Raw genomic sequence first — 21,139 nt, 5'->3', positions numbered from 1 at the left:
TTTGTAACTACCAATACTGAGGAGGATTGCTTTCTTTGGAATCTGAAAACCTGTTGACAACATTCCTTTGAGATACGCTTCGTAACGATTGTCACCGAAACATCCAACTTCACCAGTTGAGGCCATTTCTACACCCAACATTACATCAGCACCCGATAAGCGTGAAAAACTAAATTGTGGTACTTTAACACCCACTTTTCCGCATCCTTTTAAAACGTCCACAGGCTCTACGGGAATTCCCATGATGACCCTCGTTGCAGTAGCAATAAAGTTGTGATTAAGCGTCTTCGAAACAAAAGGAAATGAACGTGAGACACGAACATTGCATTCAATCACTTTGAGTTCATTATCCTTTGCAATAAGTTGCATATTCATAGGTCCAGATACATCCAAAAGAGATGCAACATCTTTAGCAATTTCTTTTATCTTAGCTAGAGTCTCATCATTAATATCCTGTGGTGGTGTTACAAGAGTGGCATCACCAGAATGTACACCAGCATTCTCAACATGTTCAGATACAGCTAGACAAAGTATTTCTCCATCACATGCTACAGCATCAACATCAATTTCTTTCGCCTCCATTATAAACTTAGAAATCACAACTGGATGATCTTTGCTCACCTCAGAAGCGGCATTAAGGTATGCTTCTAAATCATTATTAGAATAGGCAACATTCATAGCAGCCCCAGACAATACGTATGATGGCCTGACAAGGCAAGGATACCCAACTTCTTCACAGAATGCAAATGCAGCTTCATGATTAGTCAATTCCTTCCAGCGTGGTTGCAAAATTCCCTTTGTATCGAGCATGCGTGAGAATTTGAAACGATTTTCAGCTCTATCAACTGCTTCAGGTGCTGTACCCAATACTTTAGCATGTGCCAAATGCAAGTCCATTGCAATATTATTGGGCAATTGACCACCCACACAAAGAATTATACCATCAGGATTTTCCAATTTATAAATATTCATTACAGCTTCAAATGAAATTTCTTCAAAGTATAGACGATCACACATGTCATAGTCTGTGCTCACAGTTTCGGGATTATAGTTAATCATAACTGTTTTAATGCCCATTTTTCTCAATTCCATTAAGCAATTTACTGCACACCAATCGAATTCCACAGAACTCCCAATACGATAAACACCAGATCCTACAACAATTGTATATCCTCCGGGAAAATCGATGTCGTTTTCAATTCCATTGAATGTCATATAGAGGTAGTTTGTTGCAGCTGGCCATTCTCCACCCACTGTATCTATTTGTTTGACAATTGGATGCACTTTCATTTCCTCTCTCAACTTCCTTACTGCTAATTCTGTACTTTTGATCGATTTGGCTATTTGTTTATCGGAAAATCCAATACGTTTTGCACCAATAAGTATGTCAGGCTTCAAACTGTTACTGGTAAGTGATTCGAGGAATGTGGTGTAATCAATAATATTTTTCATTTTTGATAAGAAAAATGGATCAATTCTTGTCAATTCATACAATTTTTCCACACTATATCCTTCTTTCAGAGCCGCTGAAAGAACATACATTCTTTTATCGGTTGGTTGCATTAATTCTTCATCGTTCACAGGCTTCAAGTAAGGATCAAAACCCGGTACAGAGTCATCGACCATTCTTAGGGCTTTCTGAAAGGCTTCTTCAAAATTTCGCCCAATTGCCATCACTTCACCAACACTTTTCATACTACTTCCTATTTTTTTGCTTACCCTGGCAAATTTTGCCAAATCCCATCTAGGAGCTTTTACCACTATATAATCCAAGCTTGGCTCGAAACATGCTGTCGTTACACCTGTAACAGAATTTTTCAATTCTGGTAGAGGTATTCCAAGTCCCAATTTGGCCGCAATGTATGCCAAGGGATATCCTGTGGCTTTACTGGCTAGTGCAGAACTTCTTGACAATCTGGCATTGACTTCGATGATATAATATTCATCATTATTGGGATTAAGAGCATATTGAATATTACACTCGCCCACAACACCCAAATGACGAATGGCTTTAACAGCACAGGTTCTCAACATATTCCACTCATGATTGTTCAAAGTTTGACATGGTGCAACAACAATACTCTCACCTGTGTGAATACCCAAAGGATCCACATTTTCCATGTTGCACACTGTTATACAATTATCATAAGCATCTCGTACAACCTCATACTCAACTTCCTTCCATCCACGCAATGACTTATCGATGATCAACTGACTTGAGTGAGCAAGAGCTTGATTAGCTAAATTTCTTAGTTCTTCTTCAGTATTGGCAAATCCCGATCCCAAACCACCTAGTGCAAAGGCAGCTCGAATCATTACAGGATATCCCAAACGCTTCGCAGCCTCAAGACACTCTTCCACACTATATACAATTTCTGATGGTGCAACTTTCTCACCAATCATATCCATTTGGTCAGCAAATAGTTTTCGATCTTCCGTCAGAACTATAGATGAAATTGGTGTTCCAAGTATTTTCACATTGTACTTCTTAAAAATTCCAAGTTTTTCTAACTCTACGCCACAATTAAGTCCTGTTTGTCCACCAAAAGTCAGAAGAATACCAGATGGTCTCTCAGCTTTAATTACTTGTTCAACGTAGCCCACCGTTAGTGGTAAGAAATACACTTTATCGGCCATCCCTTTAGATGTTTGTACAGTCGCAATGTTTGGATTTATAAGGATTGTTTGGATTTTTTCTTCGCGAAGAGCTTTTATGGCCTGGAATTATATAAAATTTATAATTTCAATTTGTAATGTTCAATTTGTAAATGTTTGTGCTGAAACAGGTATGAAGGTAAACGTGGGTAAGTCGGAGGTAATGGTGATTTCCCGACAATCTGTGGAATGCACTCTTCATGTTAATGGAGTCTCATTGATACAGGTGGAGAAGTTCAAGTATCTCGGGGTGTTATTCACGAGTGATGGTAGGATGGAGGCAGAACTCTCCTCGCGAATCGGTCAGGTTTCTGCAGTAATGAGGGAGCTTGGCAGAAGCGTGCTGAGGAAGGTCGAGCTTAGTCGATTGGCTAAATTATCGGTTTCTAAAGCTGTGTTCATTCCTATTCTCATCTATGGTCATGAGATTTGGGTAATGACAATGACTGAAAGGGTAAGATCGCGAGTGCAAGCTGCCGAGATGAGATACCTCCGGGCGGTTAAGGGAATCACTCGTCGAGTGAGGAATTCCTCACTCGTCGAGTGAGGAATTTAGCCGTTCGTGAGGAACTAAGAGTCGAGGAGCTGCTTCTTCGGTTCGATAGATCACAACTTCGATGGTATGGACATGTTCAACGCATGAATGAAGAAAGATTCCCCAGAAAAGCTATGCAAGCCATTGGAGATCTCGACCTCGAGGCAGACCTAGGACAAGGTGGCTGAATAAAATTCAGAATCTTGCGTGGGAGCGCCTCGGGATCGAACCCGAACATCTTCCTGAAGTGGTGGAGGATCGACAAGCGTGGGCTGCTAATTCGGATGTCATGGGCCCGCGACCCCAATAGGGATAAGCGGTTGAAAATGAATGAATGAATTTGTAATCTTATATTGATGTATTGTATAGATATACGGGTCCCGGTCAAAATCCCGAAAGCCAAAATCCCGAAAGCCAAAATCCCGAACGCCAAAATCCCGAAAGCCAAAATCCCGAATGGGCCAAAATCCCGAAAGCCAAAATCCCGAATTCTTAAAAGTGTCATAGCTACTCCCACGATTTCACTCGCGCTTGCTGGAGGCAAAGGGAAATCTTCTGTGTCTTGGAAAATTATTCTAAACATTTTCCTCCATATAATTTCATCCCTTTCAAGATTTTAAAAATGCGGGATTTTGGCATTCGGGATTTTGGCCTTTTCGGGATTTTGGCGTTCGGGATTTTGGCTTTCGGGATTTTGGCTGCCACCGAGATATACATATATCGGTGTCCCTGCAGATAGGAATCTGCGTACAAATTCGATTATTCTATGCAACACAATTTTTGGCATGATTTTTAGTTTGCAAAATCAAATTAATTTGCACATTAATTACTAATATAATGTGGTATTTTGTGTTAAAAATCAATTGAATTGATAGATTTTCTTTAAAATTAATTGATAGAAACTAATATTTGGTCCATAAAACAAGTTTAAATATACTAAAATAAGAATTCGGTCACTATTGGATTATGGAAAAATTAAAACACGGATTGACCTTTAAGCTTTTCTCTCCTTTACTTTCCCTACGACGTTTCGGACGCTTATTTCCATACCTGAGGAATGAGGAAATAAGCCTCCGAAACGTCGTAGGGAAAGTAAAGGAGAGAAAAGCTCAAAGGTCAATCCGTGTTTTAATTTTCTCATATACTAAAATAGTTTAATGTGGTTGCTTAAATTAATTTGAATACAGCAAATTAACATGTTGAAAGTGCTCATTAATTTCGATTTTATAACAATTACTCTTTAAAGACGACTGGAAAACCGGTGTCCTAAAAAATCAAAATTTCTACGATCCTCAAAAGTTTCGTTTTGCTCTAAAAAGTCAGAAAATTTGATTTTTTCTGACCTTCAATTTTTAGCGCTCTCGTCCATAAAGGGTTAACGACCAGTGTGCACGTACGGGGACGAGAGTGAGGTGTTTGTGTTTTTTTTTAGCCTCGTGGTGGAAGGATTAGTCAGTCCCCGGGGACTGTCCAGGAGCACCGATTTAGTTCCGAAAAAGCCCTAAATACACGTGGAGGTTCCTTACCATGCTCCCACGAGAGTAAGTTATGATGTTCTTCTTATACTCGTGATTAATTCATAATATTCATAATAATTCGCGTAATTAATATTATTTGTGGTCAAAGGATAAAAGAAATATAGTGGATTAGTAATATTGATAAGTTTGTTGGAAGTAAAGTTTTAGTATCCGGTCGAGAGCAATTCGCAAAGTAAAAAAAATTATTGTGAATAAACGAATTAGGATAGAAAATTTAAACCAAAAAGATATGAAAGAATATTAAATTCTCTAACTTTTAGGCATAGTTATTTGACATATAAAATGCTCTATTAAAGTGGGAAAATTACTAGAGGATGGAAAAAACACAGAAAAATGCACCATTTTAGGTGCACTTTATCAAAAAATCTTTAAAAAATATACTTCATTTTCATCGTAGATGCTTGATATGTTTACAAGAGTTATAGAGGATGAAATTACGCGTCAGTTTAGCTTTATGTGACTACCACCGGATCTGCATCTGCAATGCGTTTCTACCTCATTCCACTCCTTGACCACCAGGAGCCAGTCTTTTAGTAAGAACTACAATTTGTCTAAAACTAATGTATTATTGTCTGAGGGTGTTTTTTATTTGATTTATCTGTAAAACATATGTATCTGCAAATGAAAAGCGTTCATGGTTCACTTGTTATGATAGTCCTAGGAGATTAGTTTATAGAGGTCAAGGAGTATTATGAAAGTGAAACGCATGTTTATGTATTTAGATTCCTTAAATTTATTCCTTGTAAAGTCACTAAAAACTTATCAATTTGGCTCGATTATTACCATGTGGGGAAAGGAGGGGTTCCCCGTATATGGGATGTATATGAGCGAAATCAAGACCAGATTTTTAAACAGGTGGCACGACTCTAACAGACGTACTTGGTATCACGTATTTGATTCACAGTGTTAGGAGGAATAATAAACAATAAAAAAAAATATTTAAAAAAAAGTCGCTCTAGGAAAAGCTTAATTGGAGTAGACGCGTTTTCATGTTCAAATTTTTAGATATTTAGAGTTTAAAGCACTTTCGTTAAAGATGTCTGAAAAGAATTTCAATTACCATTAGCTTGGGCTTATGGTAAAGTAATGTTTTTTTAATTTTTTTTTCAATGACGAAATTAAAAAACTAAAATGATTTTTTCGTTGTTATCATGTCCAACTTAATTAATACCACAATCTTCAAAAAATGTTGTGTTTGACTAATGTAAAGATCGTAATGTAAGGATTACCATTCAAGAAACACTTGCATCCTGCCTTCATTATTAAAATCAATGACGATGCCTTATAAAGTTTTTTTTTTAAATAAAGTATAAAATTTTTATACTTACTTGAGATCCAGAGTAATCAAATTCACCAGCTTGCCCAATTGATAAGCCCCCAGATCCTAGGATTAATACTTTTGTCGGGCGATCTAGTTTTGGTGGTATTGGAGAGGCCATTTTATCAATTAAACATTGTTTGGCTGTTTTATTTTTTGATTTGATCAAGTCAATAAAAACGTCGAATAAAATCTCCAAATCTTCAGGACCACCATAATGCTCCGGATGAAATTGAGTACTGAAGTATGGCAGATTCTTATGAACAATACCTTCATTAGAATGATCGTTAATATTTGTGAAAAGAACTTCCCAATCTGATGGCAATGTAATAGGGTCGACAGCATATCCGTGATTTTGGGAAGTCATGAAGCATTTGCCCGTGTCATGATGGAGACATGGAATGTTTACTCCTCGATTTCCATATTTCATCTTCATTGTTTTACACCCTATTGCTGAACTCAGCAATTGGTGTCCTAGACAGATACCGAAAGTAGGCTTGGTTTTTCCACTGTTGAGGTAGGAACGAATATTGGCAATGGTGTCCTTGCATACAGATGGATCACCTGGTCCATTACTCAGAAATAGTCCATCAAATTCGTCGGGATTTATAGGATGATTCCAAGGAATTAAATCCACACGTGCTCCTCGTTTGCACAAACATCGAATTTGATTATACTTCAAACCGCAATCTATAGCACAAATACGAGGGCTTCCATGTTCGTTGTAAGTTTTAACGGATTTAACTGACACCATCTCCACCAAATTCGTAACATTAGGATCAGAAAAGGATTTGCCATGTGTTCCTCCATCGACTTTTCCCTGTACAATACGGCCTAAATGAACACGAAAAAGCTGCGGTCAAATTTACTTTAAAAAACCTTTCAGTGAAATGAAAGACAAAATTATAGGATAAACGTAGTTATGAACTTCTAATGTTCTAGAAAGTCCTAATATTTTGTAACACTAAATTCGTCAGTTTCGCTCAGACACCATAATTCCCAATTGAAGGCACTTGAATACGATCAATGATTTTCTTACTAAAAAAAATATATATAAGCATTCATTTAATGGAAGATTTTATTTTTACTAGATAAACAGGTGGAATTGTTTAGAATCTCACGAAATAATTAGCAACGATTAACCATTGGACGAGAGGGTATAAAATTAGGGGTCAGAAAAAATCATTTCTCTTGATTTATTATTACAGGACATGACTTTGACTAATTTTATTTTTATTTAGACTTAGGACTAATTTTATTTTTAAGTCACTGCTGACACAATGGTCTTTAAAGGGTTCAAGAAGAAGAAAAATATCAGAAAATATTTTCATGATTTTCATGGTGTGTGAGCACATTGTTTTCATATTTAAAAAATATGTATATATATTAGCATATTTCACTGAAGCAATGGAAGATTTTATTTTTACTAGATAAATAAATAGGTGGAATTGTTCAGAATCTCACGCAATAGTTAGCAACGATTAATGGCCTCTACACATTGGGAGCAATTTTTGTCAAAAATCGCATTTTTGAAGGAAATTCCCTGCAGCGTTGTAGGGGGAAACGTCAAATTTCTGTCAAAAACGCAATTTTTGACGAAAAATTTTCCCAATGTGTAGACGCCTTAACCCTTGGAAGAGAGGGTAAAAAATTAGGGGTCGGAAAAAATCAATTTTCCTGACTTATTATTATTACAGATCATGATGGCCTCAAGACAAATTTTAATTTTACGTCACTAGCGACACAATCATCTTTAAAGTGTACAAGAAGAAAAAAAAAATCAGAAAATATTTTCATGGTCTGTGAGAATATTGTTTTTTTCACTAATGCGTAGCCTACTATATTTTACAGACAGGATATCTTGATGGGATCGATTATTTTCGTATTTTTTAAATTTAAATATATATATATATATATATATATATATATATATATATATATATATATATATATATATATCGTCAGTTAAATCAGCATTTATCGTAACTTCATTTTTGCGATTTTGAGATATATACATATTTGAAATCAGCGTAATTTTCTTTATTAAACGAACTTGTGAAAAGGGAACTTTTATAAGCCCAATAAAAATTATTTTAAACAAAAATTATCGTAAGTGCCCTTAATTAAGAAAAATTTATCAGAATTTGTCGTAACTTCCATTTTTGGGGAAGTTACGACAAATTTCCATACAAAATTTTCAATAATCAGCATTTGCCGTAACTTCTTTTGCTCACTTGCGTGACTTGTAATTTGCAGCAAAATTGCAATATTTCTCAAAAAAACGTTTACAAACTCTTCCAAATATCGAAAGACAGTGCGAATAGTGTAACATGAAATCATTTTAATTCAATATTTGTGAGGAAAAAATTGAGAAAAAATCCCTACTCATCTGTCATTAATTCAAAACAAAACAAGCGACGTGGCGCACAAAATTTATTCAATAAAACTTATGAAATAAAATCTTTTAGGGACAGGGATAAGAGTTTAATTGACTAATTTAGTGAAATAAAGTCACTCATTGTCACTAGAGTTATTAAAATTGATATAATGTGTTTTTGAAAATTGTCGTAACTTCCAAGATCTTCATACATTGGAAGTTACGGCTTTATAAACGATGCAAGTTACGATAAAATATTACTGTGTTTCTTCTAACATATATCTCAATATCTCAGCTTTTAAATCATTTTATAAAGATTTTCTCGAGTTAACTTACAGTTTATTAGTGTCACTTTTATTATTTTGCCTCAAAAGTATCGCATTCGGGGCTCATTTTTAAGAAAAATAATATTGAACTGAAAATTTCGTCTCCTGAAAAGTTGCCAAAAGAAAGTTACGACAAATGCTGATTTAACTGACGATATATATATATATATATATTAATATATTTCACGGAAGCAATGAAAGATTTTATTTTTACTAGATAAATTAATAGGTGGAATTGTTTAGAATCTCACGCAATAATTAGCAACAATTAACGCTTGGAAGAGAGGGTCAAAAATTAGGGGTCAGAAAAAATCATTTATCTTGATTTATTATTACAGAACATGACTTACTGAATCAGGACAAAATTTATTTTTATGTCACTGGTGGCAGAATCGCCTTTAAAGGGATCAAGAAGAAAAAAAATCAGAAAATATTTTCATGGTCTGTGGGAACATTGTTTTTTCACTAATGCCTAGCCTACTATATTTTACAGGCAGGGTATCTTGATGGGGTCGATTATTTTCATATTTAAATATATATATAGGTATATTAGCATATTTCATGTAAGCCATGGAACATTTTATTTTTACTAGATAAATAAATAGGTGGAATTGTTTAGAATCTCCCGCAATAATTAGCAGCTATTAACCCTTAAAAGAGAGTGTCAAAAATTAAGGGTCAGAAAAAATCATTTGTCTTGATTTATTATTACAGAACATGACTTTGATGGCCTCAAGACAAATTTTATTTTTGGGTCACCGGTGATCCAATCGTCCTTAAAGAATGGGTTAATAAAGAAGAAAAAAAAATCATATGGGTTCATGGATAACCCTACTGTTATACTTACCTAAAAGAACGCCAGTTTCGCGGATTTTTTTGGTAAGCAGGCGAGTATCCACTCCACTTATACCCGGAATTTTTTTTTCTTGCATCCAAGCGTCCAAGGTTTTGGCCATTTGCCAGTGAGATGGGGCTTTGCAATACTCCGCCACCACGATACCGGCACAATGGAAATCAGACTCGAAGTGTTTAGGGAGTCCATATTCGTCAAGCTCAGTTTCACTCGGGACACCATAATTGCCAATGAGGGGGTACGTGAATACGAGAATCTGCCCTTCAAAAGAGGGGTCCGACATCTGTTCCGGATAAGCCACCATGGCTGTGGTAAAAACCACTTCTCCGTCCACATCACCACGATGACCAATGCTTTCGCCGTGAAGAACGGTCCCATCTTGTAATATCAAACTGCATTTCTCCAATTTTTCCGACATTTTCTTTTGAGAGAAGAGCTATGAACGCTATGAACTTCACAGGAATACTGTTTTTTCACTAATGCGTAGCCTACTATAATTGACAAATGGGTTATGTCGATTGAAATGACAAATTTTCTCGTCTATAACTAGATTCACTGAATGTTTTAGTCAAAATTTGAGATACACATAAAACAACTCGGTAAATTATGTGCAAAACTGAATGTTGCATATAGTTATTAAAAAAAATTGAGGTAATTAAACCAGGAAAAAGTGAAAATAGAAAACCACGTGTCTACATGAATTTCTTAGCACTTTGATAACGCCACCACGCCATAATCCACTATATGAGACAATGACAAGGATAACAGTACGCATTTCATTATCTATCTCTATCTTTCGAACAACAAGTGGTTTCCACCAGAGGCTAAAAACCTTTTTTATTGAATGTGTGTCTGTTTCATATAGGTTCTATATGTTCGGTGTTTTTATACAGATCAGTGTCAAAAATAACTTGAACGCATTTGAACTATAAAAAATTATAATTATTGAATTTTCTTTATCGAGTTTGAATAAAAATAAACCTATAATATGACAATAACATATAAAGAACTTGTATGATTTTATAAATATTAATATGGAAATGTATTTTTTATTAATATTTTTATTGAATTACTTTCACGCACAAAAAACACTAAATTTCTCGTAAATATAAAAGGTTTAAATCAATATTTCTCTTTCATTTCTAGTAAAAAAAACTTATCTGAAAATTAAGTGTAGAAAAAAATCAAATATACAAGCTTATAAAATATATCAAACAATTTTCCGAAATTCAATGATAGTGTATATTTTTTATATTTCCATTGCATTCAGCTATTGTCAAATTTGTCATTTGTAAGATAATATTTTTTTCAATTCAAAACCAAGAGATAAAACATGAATCGACTATCAAAAAATTATAGAACGGTATGAGATTTCAGGATAAAATAAAATAATTAAGTGGATTTTTACCGAGGTTTTAGAATGTTATTGATAACCTACAATTTAATAATACAATAATTATAGGGGGAAGTGGAGCAGTTTGAAAGTGGGGCACCTTTGAAATTGGAATTTTTCATCTATTTTTAAATAAAATTAAGCATTATCGTAGTATAATTTAGCTGCACAAACAGATTGAGAATCTAATTTCATTATGATATGGCTCAGTTCCACTTCAACATAGGAGAAAAATCCTAATTTCAAAGGTGTCCCACTTCCCTCTATACAATTATTGATATTATATTTCAATATTCCATAGATGATTTTAAATAAATTTTAAATTTAAAGATAAAATTGATTTGGAATTATTTGATATTGAGACATACCGATAAAAAGTTATAGTCGCTGTTGCTTTCATACCTCTTCTTTCTTTTTTTATATGCCAGAGAGTCGATCATAACATTATACTGTGTAATTATTGGACCTTGATAAGTGTTACCTGTTGTGCTTATTGTTGCAGCGTAGAACAATTGTCTTAGGCTTCTATGACTGATTACACGGTGCGACAAAATTTACCTTTTTGTGGGTGTCTTTGACGAGAGTGCCAAAACTTGTTAGAGGGTCATTTAAGGACCTCAAATTTGCAATCCGTTTGTCCGGGTCACCTCTAGATTTTTTTGGAAAAGCATTTTTTGTTTTTTGCTGTTTTATAAAATTCAAAAATTCATATCTCCGGTTCTAATTATCCCGTGGTAGTCACATAAAGCTAAACTGACGCGTAATTTCATCCTCTATAACTCTTGTGAACATATCAAGCACCTACGATGAAATTAAAGTATATTTTTTAAATTTTTTTTGAAAAAGGGCACCTAAAATGGTGCATTTTTCTGTGTTTTTTCATCTTCTAGTAATTTTCCCACTTTAATAGAGCATTTTATATGTCAAATAACTATGCCTAAAAGTTAGAGAATTTAATATTCTTTCATTTTCTTTTGGTTTGAATTTTCTATCTTAATTTGTTTATTCACAATAATTTCTTGAAAATAAAGTGCATTAAAATCACTTATTATATATAATTATTTGGTATCTTTGTCTAACCTACTGAAAAGCATTTTCTTTTGCACTCTCACTTACAAATTTCATATAAAAAGAGGTGAAATGAAAGAAAAGCGACGTATATAGAAATAAAGAGAGAAGAATAGCTGTTATGAGTGCTAAAAAACTATTCTTCTCTCTTTATTTCTATATACGTCTCTTTTTTTTCATTTCGCCTCTTTTTATGTGAAATGTGTAAGTGAGAATGCAAAAGAGAATGCTCTTCAGTAGGTTAGACAAAGATACCAAATAATTATATATAATAAGAGATTTTATTTTTATAATAATGCATTTTATTTTCAATAAATTATTGTGAATAAACGAATTATAATAGAAAATTTAAACCAAAAAGATATGAAAGAATATTAAATTCTCTAACTTTTAGGCATAGTTATTTGACATATAAAATGCTCTATTAAAGTGGTAAAATTACTATAAGATGGAAAAAACACAGAAAAATGCACCATTTTAGGTGCCCTTTTTCAAAAAATCTTTAAAAAATATACTTCATTCGTAGATGCTTGATGTGTTCACAAGAGTTATAGAGGATGAAATTACGCGTCAGTTTAGCTTTATGTGACTACCACCGGATAATTAGAACCGGAGATATGAATTTTTGAATTTTATAAAAAATCAAAATACTAAATATGCTTTTTCAAAAAAATCTAGAGGTGACCCGGACAAACGGATTGCAGATTTGAGGTCCTTAAATGACCCTCTAACAAGTTTTGGCACTCTCGTCAAAGACACCCACAACGTGTCGCACAGTGTTAGTATAGATTTCTTCTGATGAATCCGCAACTAAACTTTTGTACATTTTATTAAACCAAATTGTTGTAATAATCGATGAATAGATGTGGGGAAAGCGGCAATTTTACATATTACTCCATTCTGTAAAATACATAATTCAATGCACATGCACAATCAATAAAGAGAATAATGAGAAATAAACTCTTAACCCCACCTTCATTTCTGCATAATCGAGTTGAGTAAATTTATCATAAATTTAGAAGAAATTTTCCCAGGATTCATTACATCGTCAATTGTATGAAAACAATAAAACATAAATTATAGGGGGCAAGCAATATCTACTCTTAAATCTAATATACTTAGGAGGTGACCTGCTTATGCAATCGACTGGTGTGGGCTCCAGACTGTAGCAAACTCTCCGCACTATGTCCTATCACTTGTACGACTCAAGACGAACTCACGTCCGTACTCACTGAGATCGTACGATCGACTCTAATACAGTCGTCTCCACCATCACCAGAGGCGTTGGTCTAGAAGAGAGACATTGCGTCTCGAATATTCTGGGGTTGCCTCAGTAGAGCATTTATTGCTATAAGGCGGGAAATTTAAGCTCTACAAAATCTTATCTTCATTAAGTTTTAAAATATTTCTCTTCGACCCTACGAAACAAAATTAATGCTAAGTAACATACTTCTTATCAAACTGTTGCACATCACTTTTCATTTTTCTTCCATCAAGCATTGATAAAGCAGTATTTATTTATTTACAAACCGATTTAGTTTAATTTATTAAATAAGTATCAATTTATAATTTAATTTTTTCCTATAAAAATACAAAGTTTATAAAATTTATGGTTACGTTGCACTGATTATATCTCGAATCCATGCAGAGTTTGATGATATCTTATCGTACATTCGAGGCCGTTCGGTCCCACTAATAGCACATGCAATTCGCCAAGATGCTATTCCGACTAGGGCCCATCGTTTATTATCAGGAAGCAGACACAGCACTGGACTTCCCGCAAATTCTTCCTCCTTTTCCGTAAGAAAGAAAAAAAAATACATTACAAAAAATGCAAAATTTTTGATATTTTCAAAACGAAAATACGTGTTTCACACCTAACTTAAGTAGAGCTACTTTTACCTTCAAATTTTTAAATCAATTTTATAATTGATATATCAATCAACTTAAAGTAAATTATGATTCCCTTTTGTTTACAAATTCAAGGCTTTCGGAAATTAAGCCAAATTCCTAGTTTTATGCATGTATAAAGAAATATGTATACAGGAAATAAAAATAAAATTGTTCTCAAAAGTGCCAATTTATGTAATGCAAAACTACCAATGGACAGTAAACAGAATTATATTTAGTGAGCAAAAAATAAATTTAGCCAATAAATAATTAAGTAAAGACAGTAAAGAAACCTATTTTTTTTTATAAAAAATGGATCTATTCTGTAATTAACAACTAAAGTGTTTGCAAGCAAAATGAAAGCCTTTCTAATATCTGACCTTAGGTAATAGCGTATTAGCAAAACTTAGTATATCCTAGTATCTCAGTATATAAAAATAGTACCTAACAATGTAATTTAATATTGTGATATAATAAAATAGTATTATTGTGAGATAGAAACATCAGTGTTGAAAATTTTGTAATATACCGTAGATAATTTTGTCCAGTTATAGGTCAGTTCATGATATTTTTCCACATAATAAATTTAAAAAAATAAAAAAAGATTTCACTTACCATACAATCTTGTTTATGATAAGCTGTCTCTGTGCACATGCTGTTAACTGTTGCAATTGAAACATTTTCGCACGCCTCCATATCACCAATTTTGAGCTGAACTCGCTGCAAATGATCTCTTTGTCTTGCCCATCCAAGTGTATTGCAATTGGTCCAGTGATGAGATTGCACCCGAGTATTAGCCACATCAGCAACTGCAGCATTTGCATAGTGTACCATTGCAATCGACGGATTAGTAAGGGATGAATATTGGGACTCTTTGAATGCATTACTTCGTTCCTCATACTCCAGAGTTTGTGGCGAATTGTTGGGTAGGGGATAATTTTTGCTGAATAAAGGACTATTAAGTGACTCTGCCTTTGGTAAATCAATTTCTTCAAATTCCTCATGTAGAGCTCGAGGATAAATATTTTCACTGCCACTAGCATCATTGGCTGGACTGCTAAAATAATCCCTATTGACTTTAATCTTTCGACGAGCAGATGATGACAATATTTCAAAATCCATGAGAATATTTTTTAATTTTTCAGCTTGTGGACGATTTCTTCCACTAGTTAATCGCGTTGTAGACAGAATACGATTTTTTTGGATATCATCGGGAAGACAAACAGGTCGAACAAAATCTGAATATTGAACTGGCGTCTCTAAACGAATAAGAGCTGCTGTCGAACCCTCTACAGGTGATTTCACCATGCCAATCTATAAAATAAGTATGTATTTAGGTAATGTTGAATAATTAAAAGAAATTAAAAAAAAAAACTCACTATCCTCCTTCGTTGCATCCATGGTGGAGATGATGAAAGTCTTACTGAACCAAAAACCGCCATCCATGTTGCTTTCGACTGACCTTGAAAGCATCCTTCCGTTGTAAGCACCCACTCATCAGATACAAGAGTGCCGTCACACACATGGATATCACTTCTATAGAGACTCACATGCCAGGGCCAATCTCCGGGGGCACTCATTTTTGACAGAGTCATCGTGCGACTTCCAGAGAACAATGATTGAACTCCACATTCCAAATTATCACACTTTAGATATAATGCCAGCCTCTTTCTGCAATTGGTCCGTACAAACGATATTTCAGGTGTTCGAGGATTAAAAACGCGAACATAAGTAATATTGGGTTCATTATCACTCCGCACTTCCGCATGCAGCAAGTTTTGATAACCAAGAGCCTTGCACAATGACTCGGCCACAGTATTCCGAACTATTGTGTCCTTTTCTGAATCTAAACCTTCGGCACATAATTTTCCAGTTATCCCCTTCTCCGAAAATATGGCAAAACCTTCGTTATAGAATTTATTTCTGTGCGGAGTTAATGGTACTGGTCTCGACACATGTGACACCAAAGGAGCAATTGATACTGTAAAAATATTTATATTATTAGCAACATAGTAGAAAAGTTAGAAATAATTTAGCGGCACACAAGCAAATGAAATAGCTAAACAAATTTATATACATATCAATATATTTTTTAACTCACAACAATCCATCTCGTCACTTCCGTCTGGACAATCAGCTTTACCATCGCAACGCAACCTCCTAGAGATACATGCCCTTCCGCGCCCACAATAAAGAGAATTTTCCGGACAGAATGAACAGGTTATCTCATCACTAAGATCTGGACAATCCGCAATCCCATCGCAAAGCCTCGATGATAGAGCATGTGATTGAAGATCTGCCACACATTCTGGTCGACTTCGACATGTTTGACTGCCTGTAGACTCAGGAAATCTTTCACAATTGAAATATTTCCTGAATTTCTTTGGTAAACGATTTCCGCATCCATTTAAAAACTCCTGACAATATCTTCGGCACACTTGTCCAACTTGTGGTTCAAGAGGTTCTCGTTGTTCACATGGTGGTTGTAAGAGTCTACATACGAAATCGAAAGCTTGCCGAAAACATTCTGCATCCACAAGTTCTCTAAATGCAATCACATTTTGCTCGACTTCTTCGAAAGACATATGTCCTGAAAATACATAGCACTGATTTTTAACTGATTATGGTTTTTAAGAACTATTATATCTCTGAATAAATCTTCGTATTTCTAATCTTTTTTTTTGCATTAGTAAAATCAAAATAAGACACTAGGCATGAAAATTCGTAAAATTTGCAAATGAGATTAAAACATTGAAAGAATTCCCTAAAAGTTTAAAAAATTCAAGTTTGCAACAAAGTCGAACTAAAATTTTCTACATTTCCAACATATCAAATTTTTTTTAAAAAACTATTTTACTAAAACCAGAGATATGACAAATAATGTAACAAAAAAAAAACAGCAAAAAAACTAACACAAAAATATATAACTTTTGATTTTAAGGAAAAACTGAAGGTCATTTTGAAAATTAGCACAAAAATATAATAATAAAATTAAATTTAAAAAATCATAATAATGAAATAAACGAAAACTTATTTTGCAGTTTTCAAAATTTTCAATTTTTTGTAGACCTGTAAAAATTATTGCTACAAAATAATTATTATTGCAAGTTGCAATACTTAAATCAATACTTTTAGCAATGTTCATCGACTACTGAAATTATTTGAAGATTTTTTTGCTAGTTTGAGCAGTTAAAGCACCGTATAGAATTTTCTTCTTCCCATGCTTTTTTTTTTAAATGATGTAAGGAAACGTAATTTTTAAGATTTTTAGGAAATATTTGTATATATTTAAGTGTCTTACCAAGTAAGTTGGGATATGTTGTTAAATTGTATCCTATATTACGACAATACAGAAGTCGCACCGGTTCACATCGTCGGGGAGAATGCTTCACTATTATTGTGCTATTTTGAATATCATCTTTTCTTCCTAAAGGCGATGAAGAAGTTCCTGAGATATCGTCAAAATTTCCCAGCATCTCTTGAAAATCTAATGAGGTTAGATCTATAGTTATATTATTAAAATATCGAGGTCTACGAGCTTCAAATTCTTCTGTGAAGATTGCATGTAAATCAGCAGCTGACACCAAGCCTCGATAAGGATCAAAATGCAGGATAAAATGTACTGTTAGATCATTTTGATCGTCAATTCCATCCAATGCAAGAATTTCACATCCCTCATACATCGCCCTGAGATCAGATCGCCTCAGAACCAAATTAATCCTTTCCCGATAGTCTCGGGATAAGTGCTGGAACCGTAAAGAATTTTGATCAGCCAATTCTGGCTGCCACGTATCACCTTTAATAACTCTAAATCTTGCTCTAAATACTCTGTCAGGTAACGGATCTGGACGAAAATACGTGTCTGAAATAGTAAAATAAATTTAATTATTTTTTTTAATTTCGATACTGCTTATTAATAATGAGTTCTATTTTTATTTTTACGAAGACATTAACCCACTCAATGTTTAAAGGGGTCGTTCTCATGTTTCCATTTATAAGAGCAGATGAGAAGCATGTGCCTGGGAACACCCAAGCCAATATACTCAGATTTTGCTTATTAAATGGGTATGTGGGGGCTATGAGATACGAAAGGGTGGATTGTAAGGACCAATTATGCAAAATATATTGGCATATTAATATATGTATTATTGCAATATTATTGTTAAAGATTTTAATTGGCAAATAAATTCGCAAACAAAAGGATTTATCTTCGACTCAATTTTGCAAGCGCTGAGTCTTCTTACAGGCAAAGGCATTTGCATTGCCCTCCCAAAATACAGACTTAAAATTGAAGTTTTTTCACTCAAAAATAAAATACTTGAAAATTGTGTCTTAAACGGATACGTACTGTATTGCTTGTGGTAAGGTGGAAGGTACTTTGTAAAAATACTGATTTTTATTATGTCTTTTATGATGTAATAAATGACGACTGTTTGTCGTTATTTATTAACTACCTACAGGCTCCAATGCAAATTTATCAGAAAATATTTTGGGCATGCCATCAAATCTGTGATAAACATTATGATATATTGAAATGGATCTTTTTATATGTGTCTCATACATAATCCTAAATATTTTATATTGAATCATATTTGTAAATAACATAAAAATCAATTCTACAAATTTCAAAACGCACCATTTACAATTGATGATTTGATTAAAATAATAATGATAATAAATGTCAAGGAAGTAGAAAATTAAGGGAAGTGAGTTAATTAAGGAGATCAAAAGAATCTATATTTTTTATTGATTAAATCAATAGGTAAACTACCGTAGATGCGGAAGACTTTGTCCTACGAGGGTGACCTTGTTCTCCTACTTTTCGTAAACTTCTCTTTAACTCTTAATGTTTAAGTTGTGTTGTTATGTTGAAGAGGATAGTGAGATAGCATGGCAAGGAACCTCCACGTGTTTTTAGAGCTTTTCAAAACTAAATCGGTGCTCCTGGACAGTCTCCGGGGACTGACTAATCCTTCCACCACAAGGCTAAAATTGTGTGTCGAAAAACACACACGAACACCTCAACCACAACGCAAGTGTAAACCCACAGATTTTTATCTGGTGGTCATGACAGCACTCACCACAAAAACGTCCTTTTCAGGACCGGCTCTCAATCCTGCCCCTTGTGGAGCAGAAGATTTGATGTCGGCAAGTCCGCTTGCCATTGACGTGGCCCGTTTCTGGGCAAGACATACTTAATTTTTTTAAAGCCTCGACACGATCAATAAATAATAAACGATTAATAATAATGTTTAAGAACGGTTCTCACCGATCAAACATGGTAAATCGAATCGGTAAAGATCCTCCTTAAGTTCTAGAAGTAAAGAAAAGCTTACGAGCACGAGAGGGGCAGTCACCCACGGAGGACAAAGTCACCCGCATCTACGGTATCTATAAAAACGCGAATTCAACGTATTTATGAAGATACAGAGGCGAATGCAAAGGAACGCCAAACACATTTGGAAGCGTTTGGGCGAACATTCAAAACTTTGAAGCGCGTTTTCTTCACTTCTCATTTTTACAATTTCTTTGAATTTACTGGAAAGATATGAGTCGATCGCATTTAATTAATTTCATCAGCATTCAATGCTCTTCTAGTTGAACTAAAAGAATTGTTAAAAACCTATTTTTCTATTTTTTTACAGCATGTTTTTTACAGCAAGTTAAAATTTTAACCCAAAACTGAATATTTTTCCAAAAATCACGATTTTCTTTGGGGTTTTTACTTTAACTATTAAATGGACTAATTAAAATTGAAATTTTTTTCTCGTACAAGAATTATGAGTTGCAGAGCTGCAGATTTCCCGCAAATCAGGGTGTTCTGCGACGAGGCGCTCCATTGGACTATAGTATACGATATTTTCTATTTTTTTTTTGTGAAAAAAGTTTAAGTGCTTTAAATATGTATAAAGCATAATACCAAAAATTTCAAGCAGCTCGGTCGTTTCCTTCTTCTAAAAAAGAATGATTGTTTCACCTTAACATAAGAGCACATATTACGAATTTACCAACAAAAGTACTCCTACAGATTACGTTTTTGATTATTGCTCTTATCATTTTACTAATGCATTCTGAGTTGTCAGATTTAATTAAATCGAATTTACTTGTGAGATATTTTACCCTACATGTTATAGATCCTGTATTACACGCCATCACAAAGGAAATCCTTTATTTTAGGCTCATTTTGTTTGTTTTACACAATTAAATAAATCTAGTTTCTTTGCAATATAGAAAATTATTGCACAAAATCTTTGCTTTCACTAAAAGCAAGTGAAATTTACGTAAGGTTAAAATAAATTTGATTAATACATTGATTGTTATACATTAGTTATTTATTTTGTTTAAAATTACTCACATCCAATGTAGACAATAGCTCCAGCCAAAAGAAGTGTGGCTAAAAAGCCAGCGATTAAAGCACAGCCACATCTTTCATTTTCTCCCAGTTTTCTTCTTGTAAATCTAATATCTGAGTCCGTGGACATAACAGATTCTGATCGATGACCTCTGTAAGAGTGTTTTGCATTGCTATAGCTTCCCAGAAGATCACTTTTGACTTTTTCATTCTAAAATTGTGAACAAATAATCACGTAATTAATTAAAATAATTGAATTAAACCATGAATCTTTTAGAATATTATATAGTAATTTGCATATATATATACATACATACACAAATTACATACATCGTTGAATTTTTTTAGCACAATTGATTGAAAGTTACATACAAACAATTAACTTTCCTTATTCGTAATACACTAAAAATGTACAAAATTTTCAATTATAATGGAGTACGGTTATTGGGAAAACAGATCGATTAAATTAACTAATCATACACCGTTAAATTGATTGAACACTTTCTTACCGATCCCACAATTTCCAAATTTAATAGAGACCTTGACGACCGATTTTTTCTTTTCATATAATTATCCAATTCAATTCAATTAAAAGTTAGCTTTCATATACTCATCATATATATATATATATATATATATATATATATCGTGTTCTTAATTTTTAGAATGGTGCATATATTTAAGTAATAAATTAACATTAAATTCACAGGTACATCAATTATTGAACTTAGTATCAGTGTGTTGCCGAATAATAAGAAACATTTGCACGTTCAACGACTCCTTCATATTATATAATATTATATGAAGGAATCGTTGGCACGTTAATGGGTTAAT

General features: G+C 33.7%; 2 protein-coding genes across 2 annotated transcripts in view; both read right to left on the bottom strand.

The window, feature by feature from the left end:
* Positions 1 to 10,360, bottom strand: part of LOC129807505 (CAD protein) — a 36,461-nt gene extending 26,101 nt beyond the window's left edge. Inside the window, exons 1-3 of the mRNA XM_055856803.1 lie at positions 9,597 to 10,360; positions 6,057 to 6,880; positions 1 to 2,718 (exon numbers count right to left, since the gene is read on the bottom strand). Of these exons, the coding sequence (XP_055712778.1) occupies positions 1 to 2,718; positions 6,057 to 6,880; positions 9,597 to 10,020 (3,966 nt within the window). The 5' untranslated portion in view covers positions 10,021 to 10,360. The remainder of the gene's footprint in view (positions 2,719 to 6,056; positions 6,881 to 9,596) is intronic.
* A 3,216-nt stretch (positions 10,361 to 13,576) lies between these two features.
* On the bottom strand, positions 13,577 to 20,637 carry LOC129805244 (uncharacterized). Its single transcript, XM_055853023.1, has 7 exons — positions 20,623 to 20,637; positions 20,309 to 20,516; positions 17,255 to 17,815; positions 16,055 to 16,543; positions 15,333 to 15,934; positions 14,569 to 15,267; positions 13,577 to 13,856 (listed from the first exon to the last, which is right to left on the bottom strand). Exons 1-7 carry the CDS (start codon positions 20,635 to 20,637, stop codon positions 13,677 to 13,679), a joined length of 2,754 nt encoding a protein of 917 aa, XP_055708998.1. The 3' UTR covers positions 13,577 to 13,676.
* Between the last annotated feature and the right edge of the window lie 502 nt (positions 20,638 to 21,139).

The sequence above is a fragment of the Phlebotomus papatasi genome, chromosome 3 (assembly GCF_024763615.1).
Source record: "Phlebotomus papatasi isolate M1 chromosome 3, Ppap_2.1, whole genome shotgun sequence".
Taxonomy (NCBI): Eukaryota; Metazoa; Arthropoda; class Insecta; order Diptera; family Psychodidae; genus Phlebotomus; species Phlebotomus papatasi.
Note: the sequence above shows the minus strand (reverse complement) of the source record. Positions and strands in the feature narration are given on the sequence as shown.